General features: G+C 42.5%; 1 protein-coding gene and 1 pseudogene across 1 annotated transcript in view; one reads left to right on the forward strand and one right to left on the reverse strand.

Moving 5' to 3' along the window:
* The window catches only part of LOC120065243 (egl nine homolog 1-like), a 39,935-nt gene extending 23,747 nt beyond the window's left edge, over nucleotides 1–16,188 (forward strand). The window contains exons 2-5 of the mRNA XM_039016065.1: nucleotides 4,067–4,186; nucleotides 14,039–14,175; nucleotides 14,610–14,677; nucleotides 14,988–16,188. Of these exons, the coding sequence (XP_038871993.1) occupies nucleotides 4,067–4,186; nucleotides 14,039–14,175; nucleotides 14,610–14,677; nucleotides 14,988–15,043 (381 nt within the window). The 3' untranslated portion in view covers nucleotides 15,044–16,188. The remainder of the gene's footprint in view (nucleotides 1–4,066; nucleotides 4,187–14,038; nucleotides 14,176–14,609; nucleotides 14,678–14,987) is intronic.
* Nucleotides 16,189–17,586: 1,398 nt separating this feature from the next.
* On the reverse strand, nucleotides 17,587–18,095 carry LOC120022518 (annotated as a pseudogene).

The raw sequence follows: 18,095 nt of genomic DNA on the forward strand, positions 1-18,095 counted from the left end.
CTGTGACCCATTTATGCATTGTGCCTACAGTAAGCGAGTACCTCGCTCCAATACATGTCTATGGCATAACGCATACATTGGCTTTCTCACGTCTGCTTGCAGCAGTGCAGTATAAAATGTAACTGATCACCATCAACTTTATTAACATAAAACATTCATTAAACATCTGGAAAATAAAGTAAGAAAAGCAGCAATTTAAGGTCAAAGTTACCAAATTACCCTCAACCCCCTATAACAGTCTTGTTATGCATATTAAGTGCTTACAGTATGAGATGTTTCTTGCATTTTGTAGACCGCTGTTGTCATAATATGGTATGCGTAGGGTTGCAAAACTCTTAATCAATTCCCTGGTTTTTCCAAAATCCCTGTTGGTGGATTCCTGGATTCAGGAGCGAAAAAGCAGGAAATCCGTAATCCTCCTACCAGGATTTCTAGAAAACCAGGGAATTTATTGAAAGCTTCCGGAATTTTACAACCCTAGGTTTTGTACGGGCACTGCCTGTATGAAGGTGGTATGTCTGCCAACCCCCTCACCCTTTTTCTCCATTCACCTGCCCTCTCTTAATGGGGGCACTTGAGAAATCGCTCTTGCACAGAGCTGATAGGAGGCATAGCATGGCATGCGAGAGATGACCACCAGAAGCCAAATGACGCAATGCCCACATAATGTAAACCCCAACGGCTCACCACCCCACTCCCCCTCTCGCACTGAGCGAAACCTCTCTGACGCATGTACCCGTTCACTCCCTCAATTTGCGTCAGCCCTCGGAGCTGTGTTAGCTTTGTCCCGAATCGTCTTTTGTTTTTGTTTGTGTGTGTCGGTGGTTCCCTCCATTTCGAGCCCAGCTTGCACCTGCCTGCAGGAAAAGCGCTAATGGTTGGATAACAGTTGAAATAATGGCGAGTGGATTGTGGGGGCTGTCATGTGTCATGCATAGCCTGTCACTGACTGCCGGCTGCAGCGTGGAGATCACTCAACGGAATCCGAGGGCGAGCGCGGGAGAGATCGAAGCATCGTCATTTATATTAAAAAAAGGTCAAGTCATTGAGCCGAAGCTCTTTTCCACAGTTACTTACAGGAGCATTTAGGGTTAAGTGCCTTGCTCAAGGGCACATCAGATTTTTCACCTAGTCGGCTCGGGGATTGGAACCAGCGACCTCTCAGTTCCTGGCCCAATGCTCTTAAAAGCTAGGCTACCTGCCGCCCTATCCTGATGAGCTAAGCAGAAAAATTCAAACAATAGCAGTGGGCCTTTTTTTCAAGTTTCTGCTGCCCTCGTTCCCAACGTTCCGACCTCGACATTCCAAAACTTTCGGGGATGGATTGTTCTGTTGTGCAAAACAAAAAAATCAAGACCTTGGTTATCACACAGTCTGACCTTCGCTTCACGGCATGGTCTCCACACAGACAGACAACCACACGCACACACACAATTTTGATCACCCACCGCCTATCCCAGTTAGACTCAAAGTCTGACCCAGAGCGCCGCTGACTTATTTCGTGACCTCAGACACCCCTTTCCTCTCTTTGATTTCCTTTCTTTTGCGTGCGGGCCTCTCTTAAATAAAAAGACGAGGGGGTTTCCACCATCTGGAAATGACCCTGGCGGAGAGGCGTGAACGGGAGACGTGCAGAACATCCTGGTGGTTAACAGCCTCCCGCCCCCCTCTCCCCTCATCTCGTCTCACCCCACCTCTCCGTCCTCCTCCACAGATGGAAAAGAGATCAGAAGGCCTTCCAGTTCACAAATAAGCACATACAGAGAGAGCCCGGTAATCTGGGGAAAACAGCAGTGTAAGCAGTCTCATGTCATAGTATCATACAGTCCGGTGGGGGGGGTGGGTTACACTCTGGCCATTGTTGACAGTCTAAGAACCTATCGGAATTCTGTTATCAGTGGAGCATAGTTATGATTATTGTAGAGTATAATTGAAGAGGACTTGCTATAGGAACTTGACAGGGATGTTGTTTGGAAAGCAGTTCCAATTCAGAGTGTTGTCAGTTTGCCTACTTTGGAATCGAATGATTTGTCACATCAATGTCTTCTGTTTCTGTGATTAGATATGAAATATATGGTAACACTTTATTTGGATAGTCCCAAATAAATGGTTTGTACATGATTTGTAGATGTTCAATAACTGTCAACAACATTTCAACTAACTATCCACTAACCCTAGCCCTAATCTTAACCTTAGCAAGTAGTAGCTTATCAACAGATAGTTGTCCCCCGTGATGAAATTAGTCCCCGTACGTTCGTTCGTTCGTCACATGCGATTTCTCAGACCGCACTGGACTGATTTTGACGAAAACTTAGGTGAATGATGTGTTTTGCCATAGAGATCTGGCATTTACAAAATTACACATTCCGCCCTTTAGAATTTTGTGAAAAACACTTAAACGCTACAGCACAGAATTACCTATCTGCACAAAACTTGATATGTGGCATCTATAGACAGAAGTCTCAACGCAATATTTTCCAGACTAGTACCCAAAACAACATTGATATTGACCAATAAACATTCACGTGGGCTTGGTCTTGCAAAGTAATACATATAAATCAGTCAAGGATATTCGTATTGTAACAACATTTGGTACACATGTTGCGAACACTGTCAAGACACAACATATGCAAGAACATTCATATTGACAACATGGTGGCACTATAATGGGCACATATCTCTTAATCTGCGATTAAATTTGGCACACACGCTCAGGGATATGATAGCTAACCCATGCAAAGTCTCAGACACCACTGGCCCGATTTTGATTAAACTTGGGTGAATGATGCATCTTGCGTTAGAGATCTGTAATTTATAAAATTACACTGATCGATCCAAGGGAGGTGCTGCATCTTTCGTGGGGGACGACATGTTTACTTTTGCCTTGTTTGTTGAAAGTTTGACCATCTGTACTTTCAAGTTGTATTGTCGCATGCACAAAGACAGTGAAATGCCTTTTTTGCAAGCTCTTTCCTAACAATTAATTAATCAATATCAGAGCACAGTGCCATCTCTTTTGATCTCTAGATCATCTATATGGGAGTATCCAAATAAAGTCTGACAAAATATACTACTTTGCGACTACTCAATTGTAGCCTATGTCCTTGGAAGTACTATACATCTCCAATGACCAAGCAAAAGGCATGTGTGTGTGTGTCCCTCCCCTCCACTTTGGCCCGGTCCCGTGGCAATACCCGAGCACCAAAAGGATGTATCCATTTATTTAAAAAAGACATCTTTATTTATCTGTGCATAAAGAAAAATGTACAAATCCACCCACGGTTTGTTACGTAACAACTTGTGCCTGTGACCCAGAGACCGACATAATAAAGGGGGAAAATGCTCGTTAGCCAACAGTTCTGACCTATTGTTTTCTAACGCTTGAAGTAAAGGCCTGATTGATGACACAGCAAAAACAACTTGTCTACTCCAATTAGCCTCTTTCCTTTCAAATCAGCCCAGCAAGTGTGTCAGTCGCGCCTCGGCCTCGTCTTTCACATATCAGCAATTATGAATAACAAGCTCGCCTTTTTGTTTGTGAATCTCTTTTTTGTTAGCATGCTTTGAACAGGAATAATTGAGTATATACACTTTTTATACACATGCATTTCAATAGCAGTATTATCCATTATGAATCAACAAGACTTCTTAAATGACATGACAATTTCATAATAGGAAATATGCTGTTCTATTATATGCTTTACCAGAGTGTAGCCTAATCATGGAGACAAGTATTCTGAAATGACATAGAATAATAGCGTGTTAAAAGGGGTCACTTTAAACAATTGGCTGTGCATTAATCATTTGTTGTGAAATGCATTGTAATGATTGTCACATTTAAAAATGTATTTGGAAAGCAACAGCCAAGCAACTGAATTGCATCTGCAATGATATCCTGAACCGGTGTAATTTATTGCTGACTTGCATGGACATCTCAGAAATAGGTGTTGAAAGTATGTCTACTGTTGGGAAGCATTTTTATCTTCTGTGATAACTTTTACGACACTGTCAAAATGGCCACCCAAAATATTTCCTCCTGACATGCCCTTCTCATGTTCTTTTTCAGGCTATGGTGGCCTGTTACCCGGGCAACGGGACTGGGTATGTACGCCACGTGGATAACCCTAACGGCGATGGGAGATGTGTAACGTGTATTTACTATCTCAATAAAGACTGGGAGGCTAAGGTATGTCAAAACAATGAACTGAAAGCAAACTTTATGTCCAATATTTAGTTTATACTAACCCAAAATTTGGCTTGTTGTAAACAAGTTGTAAACTGGTTCTCTGTTTGAGGACACTTCACCGGGTAAAGAAGTATTTTTCATGACAAGATCTAGATGGCATGGGAAAGACTACATATTTTGGTCAAATTCTAACCAGTAAAAACAATTCTGGTTCCTTAAAAAAAACAGTAGATCTATACAAGGCCTTTTCATCAAAGATGCCATAATGACGTCATTGCAACCAGTTCTCTCTGCCGGGAACAACACTGTGGCTTTGAATATTGACTCTGTTAATTCCATGCCAGTCACCCTTTAGAGTTCAGTGTCTGGATGTAATCCCAAAGTTCACCAACCAGCCCACTAAATGAGTTTATGCGGAGGAGAGAAGCGTTGTTCCGATAAAGGGGAAAGGGGGGTGTCTAAACAGGTACTGACACGCTATGGATTAATCCCATACATACTGTACACTGACTCCATTGCCTGGCTACCCAAACTCCTTGCTCCAGAAACCATAATGGGTTGGGACAGAGCCAGAACACACGTTGGCAAAGCGTCGTTTTGAAAATGTATCATTGGCTTTGAAACTCTGATTGGTTAGAGATGATCTGATGACTTTGTTTTGTGAAGCGCCCCTCATTTTGACGTCGCCGCAGACGACTTCAGCGACGGCAGTCTGACTGAAGTATGTAGCAAACGATAGAGCAGCGGAAGAATTCCGGTTGAGTCGTCAGGTAACTGACTCCGTACCGTATGTATGGCGCCCGTATTAGGACAGTCTCTGATAGACAAATCAGAGGGATACCAACACCTTGTGAATCTGAAGCTGTTCTAATATGACAACCATACATGCTACGGTGTGACAAGTGATGACAAAAGCCATTTCTGACATGGCTGACTATGGAGTCCTGTTGGGATGGAAAACATGTAATGGACACAGTCTGCATAATTTACAGCTAATGTGGGCACTCACTGCTATTACATTTATCTCAATTGCACAAATAATACACACAATCCCACACAGACACAGACATTCATGCACCAAAGGGGGTGGCAGTAACTTCTAGAACAAACCCCAGGGCTACCACTAGAACATTGTGATTGCAGGTGGAAACTATGCTGGAATGGGGATGACAGGCAGGCAGGTCCTCTCACTCTCCCACTCTGACGTTGTGGGCCTTAATTCTAATACGATAGCTCCCTCCCTGCTCTTTCCCCCTTACCTTTGCTGACCCTCCTCTCAGATCTGAAAGAATTCACGTGAATTCACGTGAGTTATCAGTTTGGAGTCCACTAGTGGGGTCATATAGTAGGGCTGCAGCCTAGGTCCTTGTAAGACTCGACAGAAGAGAAGCTGTCAGTCTCACTGCCCTACAGGCCTGGTATAAGATTAGCAGCTAATTATTAAATTAGGACCACTTAAGAGATCTTACCTGGGTCATGTTCAGTAAGGAGAAAACAGAGTGAAACAACAGGAACTACCTAAACTTTTCCAATAAAGACAGATTTTAATTTACTGTTGTGTAATTTCCCTATGGTGTGCCCTACTGAGCACGACCCTAAACTTGCAAATGCCTCACCATCGGACATCCCGGACATTTTGTTGTAGCCCTGAACCAGCACACCTGATTCACCTAATCAAGGGCTTGAGGATTAATTGAATCAGACATGCTAGCTCTGGAATATCACATATACGGAATGGTTGGAGGTCTCCGTGGAATAGTTTGAGGAATGCTGGAGAAGTTGATGCATCATCAGTGTTTCCCACTTCCACTCATCCAGTACCCCCAGACAAGCACACCTGATTCAACTTGTCAACTAATCATCAAGCCCTCAATTAGTTGAATCAGGTGCGTTTGTCTGGGGCTACAACAAAAATGTGTGCTGTACTCGAGGACCAGGGGTTGGGAAATATTTAAGCAATAATGCCTGAGAACCCGGGAATTATTGTCTGACAGCTCCCAACAAGGGTTGTTCTGAGACCCTAGGCGAAGCCAAGGGCCGGGATACAGCCCATGGAGGGAGTTGTCACACGATAATTCCCGGGTATGAGGGAGTCATTGCTTTTAAAAACTTTTGCCAACACATTTACACAAATATTTTTCCTTAAAAATATAATTTTAAGAAGTAAATTTGTTTTTGCATTCTGAAATTGCTACCCAAGCGGGCTGGTCGTTAGTTCTTTTCTCAATAATTACATTCATTCGACATTGCTGTGCTAAACAAATCATTGGCATGTAGCTAGCTAGCAAAGATTCAATAATGATGAGAGACAAGAACCTCAATTTTTATTTTTTTATTTTTATTTCACCTTTATTTAACCAGGTAGGCTAGTTGAGAACAAGTTCTCATTTACATCTGCGACCTGGCCAAGATAAAGCAAAGCAGTGCGACACAAACAACAACACAGAGTTACACATGGAATAAACAAACATCCAGTCAATAACACAATAGAGAAAGTCTATATACAAATGTGCAAATGAGGTTGGATAAGGGGGGTGAGGCAATAAATAGGCCATTGTGGCGAAATTATTACAGTATGGCAAATTTAACACTGGGGTGATAGATGTGCAGAAGATGAGTGTGCAAGTAGCGGTACTGGGTTGCAAAGGAGCAAAATAAATAAAATAATGACAATATGGTGATGAGGTAGTTGGATGGGCTATTTACAGATTGGCTATGTACAGGTGCAGTGATCTGTGAGCTGCTCTGACAGCTGGTGCTTAAAGCTAGTGAGGGAGATATGAGTCTCCAGCTTCAGTGATGTGTGCCAAAATGTGAGATAAATAATATTCCTGTGCGTGTGGACGATTTCGGGGATATTTTATTTCTGCTCATGAAACATGGGACCAACACTTTACATGTTGCAATTATATTTTTGTTCAGTATATTTCAGAGCACATAATAGGATGTTAGATTACACCAAGACTTGGTCTGTGCCATCTACAACAGTGTTAATCTTGGTCCTTGGGACCCAAAGGGGTGCACATTTTAGTTTTTGCCCTAGCACTACACAAATCCACTAATCAAAGGTTTGAGGATGAGTTGATTAGTGGAATGACTTGTGTAGTGCTACGGCAAAGCAAAAATGTCCAACCCTTTGGGTCCCCACAACCAGGCTTAAGAAACACTGATCTACACTATGGGTTTATTAACAGATTGATTAACAGATCACGTTTCTAAAAGGAGGCCTGGGTAAGCCCAGAAGACAAATTGGGACTGCAGGATGAATTATAAATATGTGTGTTTGGTGCCATTTACACCGTGCAGATACTCAGGGTGTTTCCACACTTGGTCCCTTTCAGACAATTTTCGCAGAATTTTTTGTGTGCAGTGTGAACACTCCAAAGGAACTCAGACCCCTCAAAAGAGCCCCCATATGGAAAGATGTTTCATCATAAATACATTACATTTTTATATCAATAATTGTCTTCCTTTATATCAATAATTTAAGTTCTTATATCAATTCATTTAATTTTTTATATTTTATATCCCCAAAAACGATTTATTAATATAAAAAGATTTATCTTAAAAAATATCTATATTTTTATTATTGATATGATTTTTTAATTTTTATTATTGATATCATTTAAAAATATTTTTTGATATTGATAAATCATTTTTGTATATCTATAATTCTATGATAATGACCTTCATGGGGGCCGGATTACATTTGCATGCTGCTACATATCTTCCCTGCTCCCAACAGGAAGACACAGCAACATGGCCGCATGTGTGTTGCACCAAGTTAGGAGCGCTGCAGCAAAGATGCACAGGGCGCCGTGACCCTAACCCTGTTGCTACAGTAATATAGACATTATGTAGGCCTAAGCACAGCTCTTCTGGCACTGTTGAGGAGCAGCAGTGGATAGTATTTTCGGGGAGGAAAAAAAGTTTGCAGGGGGAATCGAACTCACAAACACCGGTTTCTCCATTGAATCCTATTGGGAGTTATTGATGTAAAAAAAAATATATTTTTTAATTTCAATGAATACATGTTGAAAATATTATTTCTCTCCCACCACGTGATCTCGAGAGGTTGCTTGAATTCCGGTTCCCTTTTTTAGGGCAATTTAAGCTCCTGAGGTTCGCTTGTCATTATTCTTGCACCACACTAGGCTACTGCAACACGGGTTTCCCCTGACATAACCCCTCACATTGGTGCCACAAAACAAAAGAGCGATGATGTGCAGGTTCGCCAAAAAAAAAGTGCTGTTTGTTGTTATATTGATTAGCTATTGTCAAGGATACACAGAAATTCAAAAATATGTGTGGACATTTTAGTTAAGGTTAGTTGTTTGCAATATGTGATCTATAGGCTAAGGGAGCTTCAGAAGCTGTTTATTCAGCAACATATTTGGTGAGAATCACAACAGGGTACAAAATCAATTCTAGCTCTTAAGGGAGCAGTAGCCTACATTGGGTGTACATTTTCAATTACAGCATTATTTAATCTGCAGTTATTCTTCCGCTATTTACTTTGTTACTAATAATATTTACATTGCCTTCAGAAAGTATTTTATCCCTGGCCAACACACAATAGCCCATTATGTCAAAGTGGAATTGTTTTGTCAAAATTTTCGCAAATGGATAAAAAATTAAAAGCTGAAATGCGAGTCAATAAGTTTTCAACCCCAGTGTTTAATAACATGATTTTTGAATGAATACCTCATCTCTATACCCCACACATACAATTATCTGTAACGTCCCTTCAGTAGAATTTCAAACACAGATTCAACCACAAAGACCAAGGTTTTCCAATGCCTTGCGACGAAGGGCACCTATAGGTAGATGGGTAAAAATATCCTTTTGAGCATGGTGAAGTTATTAATTCCACTTTGGATGGTGTATCAATGAGGCCAATGGTGACTTTAAAACAGTTCAAGTTTAATGTCTGTGATAGAAGAAAACTGAGGATGGATCAACAACATTGTAGTTACTCCACATTACTAACCTAATTGACAGCGTGAAAAGAAGACAAGCTGTACAGAATACAAATATATTTGAAAAATGCATCCTGTTTGCAACAAACTTTTTGTCCTGAATCCAAAATGTTGCACAATCCAATTGTGGAAAGCTCTTAGAGACTTACCCAGAAAGCCTTTTGTGTAGGTCGTTGACACAAAATTACAATCAAATCCGTTTTAATCCCCCTTTGTAACACAACAAAATGTGGAAAATGTCAAGGGGTGTGAATACTTTCTGAAGGCACGTGTTAATAGGACCTTCTGATAAAAATGATTGTCTGAAATCTTTTAACTAAATGCAATCTAATTAGCTTCCAAAATATAAGTAGGTATGTCTCGCTGTCCGATAACTGATGGAATGGCTTGTCTTGCACTTTGTAAAAATCCTGAGTGCATTGAGTGAATGTTAGAAAAATGTCTTGGTTCCTTTCGAAACATTTCAATTTGAATGCAAAGAGGACTCGGATCACAGAATAGGTGAAGTGAACTGGCAAAATAGTTGAGTCCTCATTTTAAAGGCAGGGGCAGTGTGAATACAAAGAGAACTGAGGTAATTACCTTCTCTCTTTTTTTACCCAAGAGTTCACTTTAAAGAGGACTGTGAAAACACCCTCAAAGAGCTCGATTCGGTGTTGGTTCTTGTAGAAACCATGTTGTAGACCGATTGTTACCTCGTACATATAAAAAATAAGTTAAACGGTATTTCCACATTTTTTCAGTTAACTTTATAAGCTCATAGTGGGTAACAAAATTGGAGGCATAGCTGTGATTTACTATGAAGGAAGGAGAGGACACAAGTTGTGGTACCAAGATAGTACATGGCACTTATTTACAAATACCTACACAATGAAATGGCCAATCTCTGAATAGAAAGAGTATTTGCTTAGCCAATCTATTAGCACATAAAGTCAACTAAAAGTGATTAAGGTACTGTTTAACTGATTTTCAATCATGTAAGTACGAGGTATCATTTGGCTTTTTAAGTGTATCCACATGGCACTATGGAGTGATATTAGAGCTGACAGAAATAGAATCTGAATTAAATCATTTTGAATCATTTCAAAATGATTGAGATCAGATAAAATTTCTGTTGCCACTAAAATCACTCCAAATAGCAATACCTTCCCTTTTAGTTATTTTATACTTATGATGTAGGGTTAAGACCAAGTTACTACTCTCTCATACCCACTAGTTACTCATTATTCCCCAGCCCCCCTTAGGAGGCGAACAGTTAACTTGATCCCCCAGAGAAGCTTGGGGAAACGTGCATGTTTGAAGGTCAACAGACCCCGCTCTCATGTCTTCTTCACACACTGCACACACACACACCGGACCCCACGCAGTCACACGCAAACACACACACACACACCCCTCACACATACCTGTCACACACCGGCCCCCAAGCAAACCTCCATTCATAAGTTATGTAAATCACGCCGTGCAGATTCCTCATAGCTATGTTTAGCACCAGGTTAACCCACAGGAAAAAGCCATTCTCCTTTTAACATTTTCCCACCCTTAACATTTCTATCCTGCGTGTTTCAAGGGGTGTGTGTGTAGGGATGCGTGTGCACCTATGTGTGTTTGCATGCATTTATTTGTATGTGTTGGGATGTGTGATACATGGCCAATATACCACAGATAAGGGCTGTTATTAAGCACAACGCAACACGGAGTGCCTGGACACAGCCCATAGCCATATTTTTATTTAAATAGGCAAGTCAGTTAAGAACAAAATCTTATTTACAATGACGGGCTACTGGGGAACAGTGGGTTAACTGTCTTGTTCGGGGGCAGAACGACAGATTTTTACCTTGTCGGCTTAGGGATTCGATCCAGCAACCTTTCGGTTACTGGGCCATCGCTCTAACCACTAGGTTACCTGTCGCCCCATATATCACAAGCCCCCGAGGTGCCTTTTTGCTATTATAAACTGATTACCAATGTAATTAGAGCAGTAAAAATAAATGTTTTGTCATACCTGTGGTATACGGGCTGATATACCACGGCTGTCAGCCAATCAGCATTCAGGGCTCGAACCACCCAGTTTATAATGTGTATTTTGGCCTGTGTGTCATTGTGTTTGTTGCTTTGGTGTTGCTCATTTTCCTCTTAACTCACACTGAGCCAAATCCCAGAAAACGCTACACGTGGTAACAGCTTTATCCGTGGACGTGATGTTTGTTTTCCATGTCATGTGTGTACACCGAACCACATTTATCTGCATAGAGTAAATAGCAACAGACACATAAACTCAGCAAAAAAAGATACGTCCCTTTTTCAGGACCCTGTCTTTCAAAGATAATTTGTAAAAATCCAAATAACTTCATTGATCTTCATTGTAAAGGGTTTAAACACTTTTTCCCATGCTTGTTCAATGAACCATAAACAATTAATGAACATGCACCTGTGGAACGGTTGTTAAGACACTAACAGGTTACAGACAGTAGGTCAATTACTGTCACAGTTATGAAAACTTAGGACACTAAAGAGGCCTTTCTACTGACTCTGAAAAACACCAAAAGAAAGAAGCCCAGGGTCACTGCTCATCTGCATGAACTTGCCTTAGGCATGCTGCAAGGAGGCATGAGGACTGCAGATGTGGACAGGGCAATAAATTACAATGTCCGTACTGTGAGACGCTTAAGACAGCGCTATAGGGAGACAGGACAGACAGCTGATCCTCCTCGCAGTGGCAGACCATGTGTAACAACACCTGCACAGGATCGGTACATCCGAACATCACACCTGCAGGACAGGTACAGGATGGCAACAACAACTGCCCGAGTTACACCAGGAACGCACAATCCCTCCACAATCCCTCCATCAGTGCTCAGACTTTCTGCAATAGGCTGAGAGAGAGCAATTGGCTGAGAGAGGCTGGACTGAGGGCTTGTAGGCCTGTTGGAAGGCAGGTCCTCACCAGACATCACCGGCAATAACGTCGCCTATGGGCACAAACCCACCGTCGCTGGACCAGACAGGACTGGCAAAAAGTGCTCTTCACTGACGAGTCTCACCAGGGGTGATGGTCGGATTCGCGTTTATCGTCGAAGGAATGAGCGTTACACCGAGGCTTGTACTCAGGAGCGGGATCGATTTGGAGGTGGAGGGTCCGTCATGGTCTGGCGTGGTGGGTCACAGCATCATCAGACTGAGCTTGTTGTCATTGCAGGCAATCTCAACACTGTGCATTACAGGGAAGACATCCTCCTCCCTCATGTGGTACCCTTCCTGCAGGCTCATCCTGACATGACCCTCTAGCATGACAATGCCACCAGTCATACTGCTCCAGAAATGTCCGGGAGCTTGCAGGTGCCTTGGTAGAAGAGTGGGGTGACATCTCACAGCAAGAACTGGCAAATCTGGTGCAGTCCGTGAGGAGGAGATGCAGTGCAGTACTTAATGCAGCTGGTGGCCACACCAGGTACTGACTGTAACTTTGGATTTTGACCCCCCCCCCCCCTTTGTTCAGGGACACATTATTCCATTTCTGTTAGTCACCTTGTCTGTGGAACTTGTTCAGTTTATGTCTCAGTTGTTGAATCATGTTATGTTCATAAAAATATTTACACGTTAAGTTTGCTGAAAATAAACGCAGTTGACAGTGAGAGGACATTTCTTTTTTTGCTGAGTTTACTTCCTCATTCCTCCCCGCTATTTGCCGACAAGCGGATAATTTAGCCACAACTGAAGGTGAATCTGGTACAAATGGTTTGAACCAAAATGCAACACTGTTTCGCTCACGAACCTCATATCACTTTTTTTCTGCACAGTCAGGGTCACGTCATACACTACATGGACCGAAGTATGTGGACACCCCTTCAAATTAGTGGATTTCAGCTACACCCGTTGCTGACAGGTGTATAAAATCAAGCACACAGACATGCAATCTCCATCAGTGACTTTCAACCTGGCACCGTCATAGGATGCCACCCTTCCAACAAGTCAGTTTGTCAAATTTCTGCCCTGCTAGAGCTGTCCCGGTCAACTGTAAGTGCTGTTATTGTGAAGTTGAAACATCTAGGAGCAACATAGGCTCAGCCGCCAGGTGGTAGGCCACACAAGCTCACAGGACGGACAGCCGAGTGCTGAAGCGTGTAGCGCGTAACAAACGCCTGCCCTCAGTTGCAACACTCACTACAGAGTTCCAGACTGCCTCTGGAAGAAATGTCAGCACAAGACCTGTTTGTCGGGAGCTTAATGAAATGGGTTTCCATGGTCGAGCAGCTGAAGATCACCATGCGCAATGCCAAGCGTCAGCTGAAGTGGTGTAAAGCTCGCCGCCATTGGACTCTGGAGCAGTGGAAACGCATTCTCTGGAGTGATGAATCACGCTTCACCATCTGGCTGTCCAACAGACGAATCTGGGTTTGTCTTATGCCAGGAGAACGCTACAGTATCTGTATGCTACAGCAGACGATTCTGTGCTTCCAACTTTGTGGCAACAGTTTGGGGAAGGCCCTTTGACTGGCCTGCAAATATATATATTTAAATCTATTGAATTACAAAGGTTATTGTTCGATGATATTTGCAATTGCTAATGAAACTTGGTGCTTGGTTTCCCTGCGGAAGATTGTCATATTAACAATGTACCGTGCTGCAGCATGGCATTTTGAAAAAAGTAATGTTTCAATGCCCAGAACGGTAGGTGTTCTTAAAGGTGTTTTTAAAGGTTCTTATTCCTTATGATTTCTTTCTATTCGCACCTTTTGCTGTTTTATGAGGGGATATGTTCTTTGACAAATTGAAATGGGGGAATACAATTTTATTAATTTCTGAATTAATTAATTATTGGATAAGTTTGGATAATTTATTGATGTCACACATGACTTGTTTTGTCTCGCAGGAACACGGAGGAATCCTGAGGATTTTCCCAGAGGCCAAGGCACAGTTCGCCGACATCGAACCTAAGTTCGACCGCCTGCTCTTCTTCTGGTCGGACCGGCGGAACCCCCATGAGGTGCAGCCGGCATACCACACCAGGTAGGGTGATCTCTTAGCTTGACCTCTGACCTTTTGACCGCAGAGAAAATGTCATACTCCTGACCTTCGACCCAGGGTTGTCTGCTTGTCTTCCATCACAATCCCACACCTCCTGTTTTGTGTTGCTTATTGTAATGTCATTTAAGTAAAGCATCCGTCAGGCCATTTTGAGAACTTGGTTGAAGCGTGAATTGTGACATAGTTTACATTAGGTTAATGCATGCCTTGATCTATGAACAGACATTATTGTAAAGTGTTACCACATTAAGCAACACCACCAACACTATCCAGCTTTAATATATTTGAAAATGCTCAATACTGTTAGAATAGTTGGACCATGACAAATGGTTGGGTAGCGTTAGTATGTATACCTATTATGTGAATAATTGTATGTTAGTTGACCTCTCTTTTTCGTTGTCTCACTTGCTGTCCAGGTATGCCATAACAGTGTGGTATTTTGATGCCGATGAACGAGCTCGGGCCAAGGAGAAATACCTAACAAGTAAGATGGAGTCCTGGGCACGTATTCATAAAACATCTCAAAGTAGGAGTGCTGATCTAGGATCAGTTTTTCCTTTTGGATCATAATAAATAAGATAAAATGATCCTAGATCAGCACTGTGAGACTAATTCTTTATGACTACAGGACCATAGTGATCATCATACGAAGTAAGAATTTATAGGAAGTCATTGGAAATAAGAATTTTGTTCTTAACTGGTTGAATAGAAATGAATAAAATAAGAATTTGTTCTTAACTTGTTGAATAAAATATAACTCCCCGCTCTCCCTCCTTCTCTATTCTGTCCTATAGGTGCAGGAGAAAAGGGAGTAAAGGTAGAATTGAACAAGCCGTCGAATCTGAGCTAATATGAGAGAAGCGGTTGGTCCTGAGGCGCCACTGCCATCACCTGCTGCTGCTGTGGACAGATTCGGAAAGAGGGATGGATGGAGGGAGGGAGGGAAGGAAGGAAGAAGGATGGTGGGATGAAGAGGAGAGAGACGAAAGAAACCAACTCGGACTAGTCCGCTTTCTTTACACTTCATATCCAAAGTTGACACACACACAACACACACACAGAGACCCTGAATGTGATGTCATTGCACTGCAAGGACTCATCATTATTTCCCAAGTTTCTGTTTTTGCTTGTTGCTTTGATTTTTTGCCTTTGTAGAATGTGTAGAATGCCAGTGTAAAAATTAGCTTTTGGAGAGAAAAAATATGTATGGAGGGAGACGAATGCAAAGAAATTGTATTCTTGTGAATTTTGGGGTGATGTAAGAAGGGTACCCATATGTGCTTATCTGTCAGACAGGTTGTCATGGTCTCCATCGGATGGATCTCTCACTGTTAAAAAAGAAAAAAAGGTACAGAAGACTGTGTATGATGTCCCTCGACAGGAGGTTGTGACACACTGTCCGGCTATTGCCTGATGCACACTATAAGGCCGACTCAAACCATACTGTGCTGATTTGGATACTTTCTTTTCACATGATCCTTTGCAGCACGGTTCTAGTAAATGAGGATGATGCCTAACCACGCCAGAACAGTACAGTATGGTTTGGCTTAGTAGAGTGAAAAGGCTATTAATAGCTTAAGCTGCACTGACTCGAACACGACAGAAGTTTTCACGTTTGTGCAAACGGGCTGTAGTGATTTTCACATTGCAGGCGTATGTTGATTGCGGTGCTGTTCTGTGTCCTGGCAGCCATTGCATGGTAACTGGGTCCTGTTCATTAGGCACCAAACAGAAGGAAATGGACTGAAACTGACATGCTCGTTCTCCGTCGCAAAGCATTTTAAAAAGGTTCCTTGCGTGCCCTTATGAACACGGCCCTGTGTCCGTTACAGGAGCATCCTACCCTGCGAACAGAGATCTGTCTATTGTTGCAGGCGTAATATCACCGTTGTCTTAAAAACCAAAAACTGACACCTACTTATTAGCCTTGCAGCGACCTTGCAGCTCTGAAGTTTAGTTTTGAATAAAAAGGCTGATTTTGTAAGTGCAGTTTGAGTCTGCGGCTGTATCGTCTCGTCATTACAGCGTGTGTGGGGTATGTGTGTGTATCTGCACGTATGCATTTGTGCGATTCTTTCTCTGACCACTGAGCCGAGATTGAAAGTGAGTGAGAGAGACTGTAATAATACAGTCATGACTATTCTCTCCGGCTATACACCATCGCCATCATGTGGTCACCAAACCATAAATGATTCATTCCTGTTAAGGCACATCTGACCAATGAGTTTATCAACAGGAGAATTGGCAGACCTAACTGAATGCGGAATCCTAGCGGTTAAGAGCGTTGGGCAAGTATCCGAAATGTTGGTTAGAATTTTTGCCTTTCTGCCTTTGAGCAAGGCAATAACCCCCAACAACAACTGCGCCATTGACGTTGATTAAGGCAGCCCCCCCCCCGCACCTCTCTGATTCAGATGGGTTGTGTTGAACACATTCAGTTGTGCAACTGATTAGGTTTTCCATTTCTCCATCCACCCTAAAACATACCACAGAACCTTTGCATGTGATTTTGATTAAACTGTATTTATTTGCCATTGATCTATTCATTTGTCAATAAATCAGTTGACAAGTAAATAAGACAACATTTAGAGAATAAATGGTTTCTTGAGATAAACATGTATGTGTTGTTTGCATCAAGTTTAAAATATAAATTTCCGTAAATAATTACAGACTTTTCAATTGGTTTCATTATAAAGGGCAAGCTCAATCAAGCACAGCTGAAATATTAGAAATTTCTTCACCCATGTCTGAATATATCTCCATTGCAGTCTCCTCAGGAACTTCCCAGACCATGTCTCACATCACACCCACAGGAAAGCCAAGGATCTTTTTCTAGCCCCTACTCTTTTGGTTTTTACAAGTGTATGAAGGAATAAGATGGGTGCAAGGAATATGGAGGAAACTCCCCAAATAAACAAGAAATGACAGAGCTGTTAGAGGATGAGTGAGTAACAGAGTCCGGCTTGTTCTGCTCTAACCAGGAGTATGGTCACTACTATCAGCAGCAGGGCAGGGGCCCACCTATTGCATTCAGAAAAAACACCATTCACCATTCATGCATGATTTTGAGTTTACATCAAGGGCAACCAAGAAGACAAAGATCAGATGAACGTTACAGGCCATGATGAGAAATGTTCCGCCAATGACCGTCACCCTGTCTTTGGACAAATTCCACTTGAGGTATTCAGTGCACTTGGCCCTGACAATGGACCCCAACACCCCCAGAGTTCCAATGATGCTTGAGATGGAGGTGATGGCCAAAGCTACTACTGTAATGGGGAAACAGAATAATTACCCGTAAGGACAAAGCAAAGGTCACTAGGGAGATCATCCACCCTGCCACTCCCGGGGTGTTGACCACAAACTCCATCCAACTCCTGCTTCAGTGGGGCTTTAGGAGATATTGGAGGGGTAGACAGTTCTGTACAGTAAGGTCCCCCTGGTCAGGAGCAAGGATGAGGCCCCCCACCTGATGTAAAGCCCTCAGCTCACTCCTCTGGGCAATCAATGAGTTTCAGATGATGTTTCTGGCTATCCAGGAGAAAGGGATGAGAAAGAAAGTTCCAGTTAGAATCACTATGGCCTTGGACTTTTGACTCTTGATGTGGTTGGTGCACTTGACCCTGATGAGCAGCATCACCCCCAGAACCCCCGACATGATGGGGATGATCGTCAGGGCTCTGGAGGCCTGCAGGTCCTGAGGTAAGGCCAGCATGGAGTCGTAGACCTTACACTGCATCTGGCCTGTGCTCTTGGTCACACATCTCATCCACAGGCCCTCCTAGATGAAAAGGTTGTCTCCTATGGTTGTCTCTATCCAAGTGGGGAGTGTGCAGACCACAATGGTCATGATAAATCCTATCTCCCTGGGCGATGCCTAAAATGTCCATGCCCATCAACAT

The sequence above is a fragment of the Salvelinus namaycush genome, chromosome 2 (genome assembly GCF_016432855.1).
Source record: "Salvelinus namaycush isolate Seneca chromosome 2, SaNama_1.0, whole genome shotgun sequence".
NCBI classification, from domain to species: domain Eukaryota; kingdom Metazoa; phylum Chordata; class Actinopteri; order Salmoniformes; family Salmonidae; genus Salvelinus; species Salvelinus namaycush.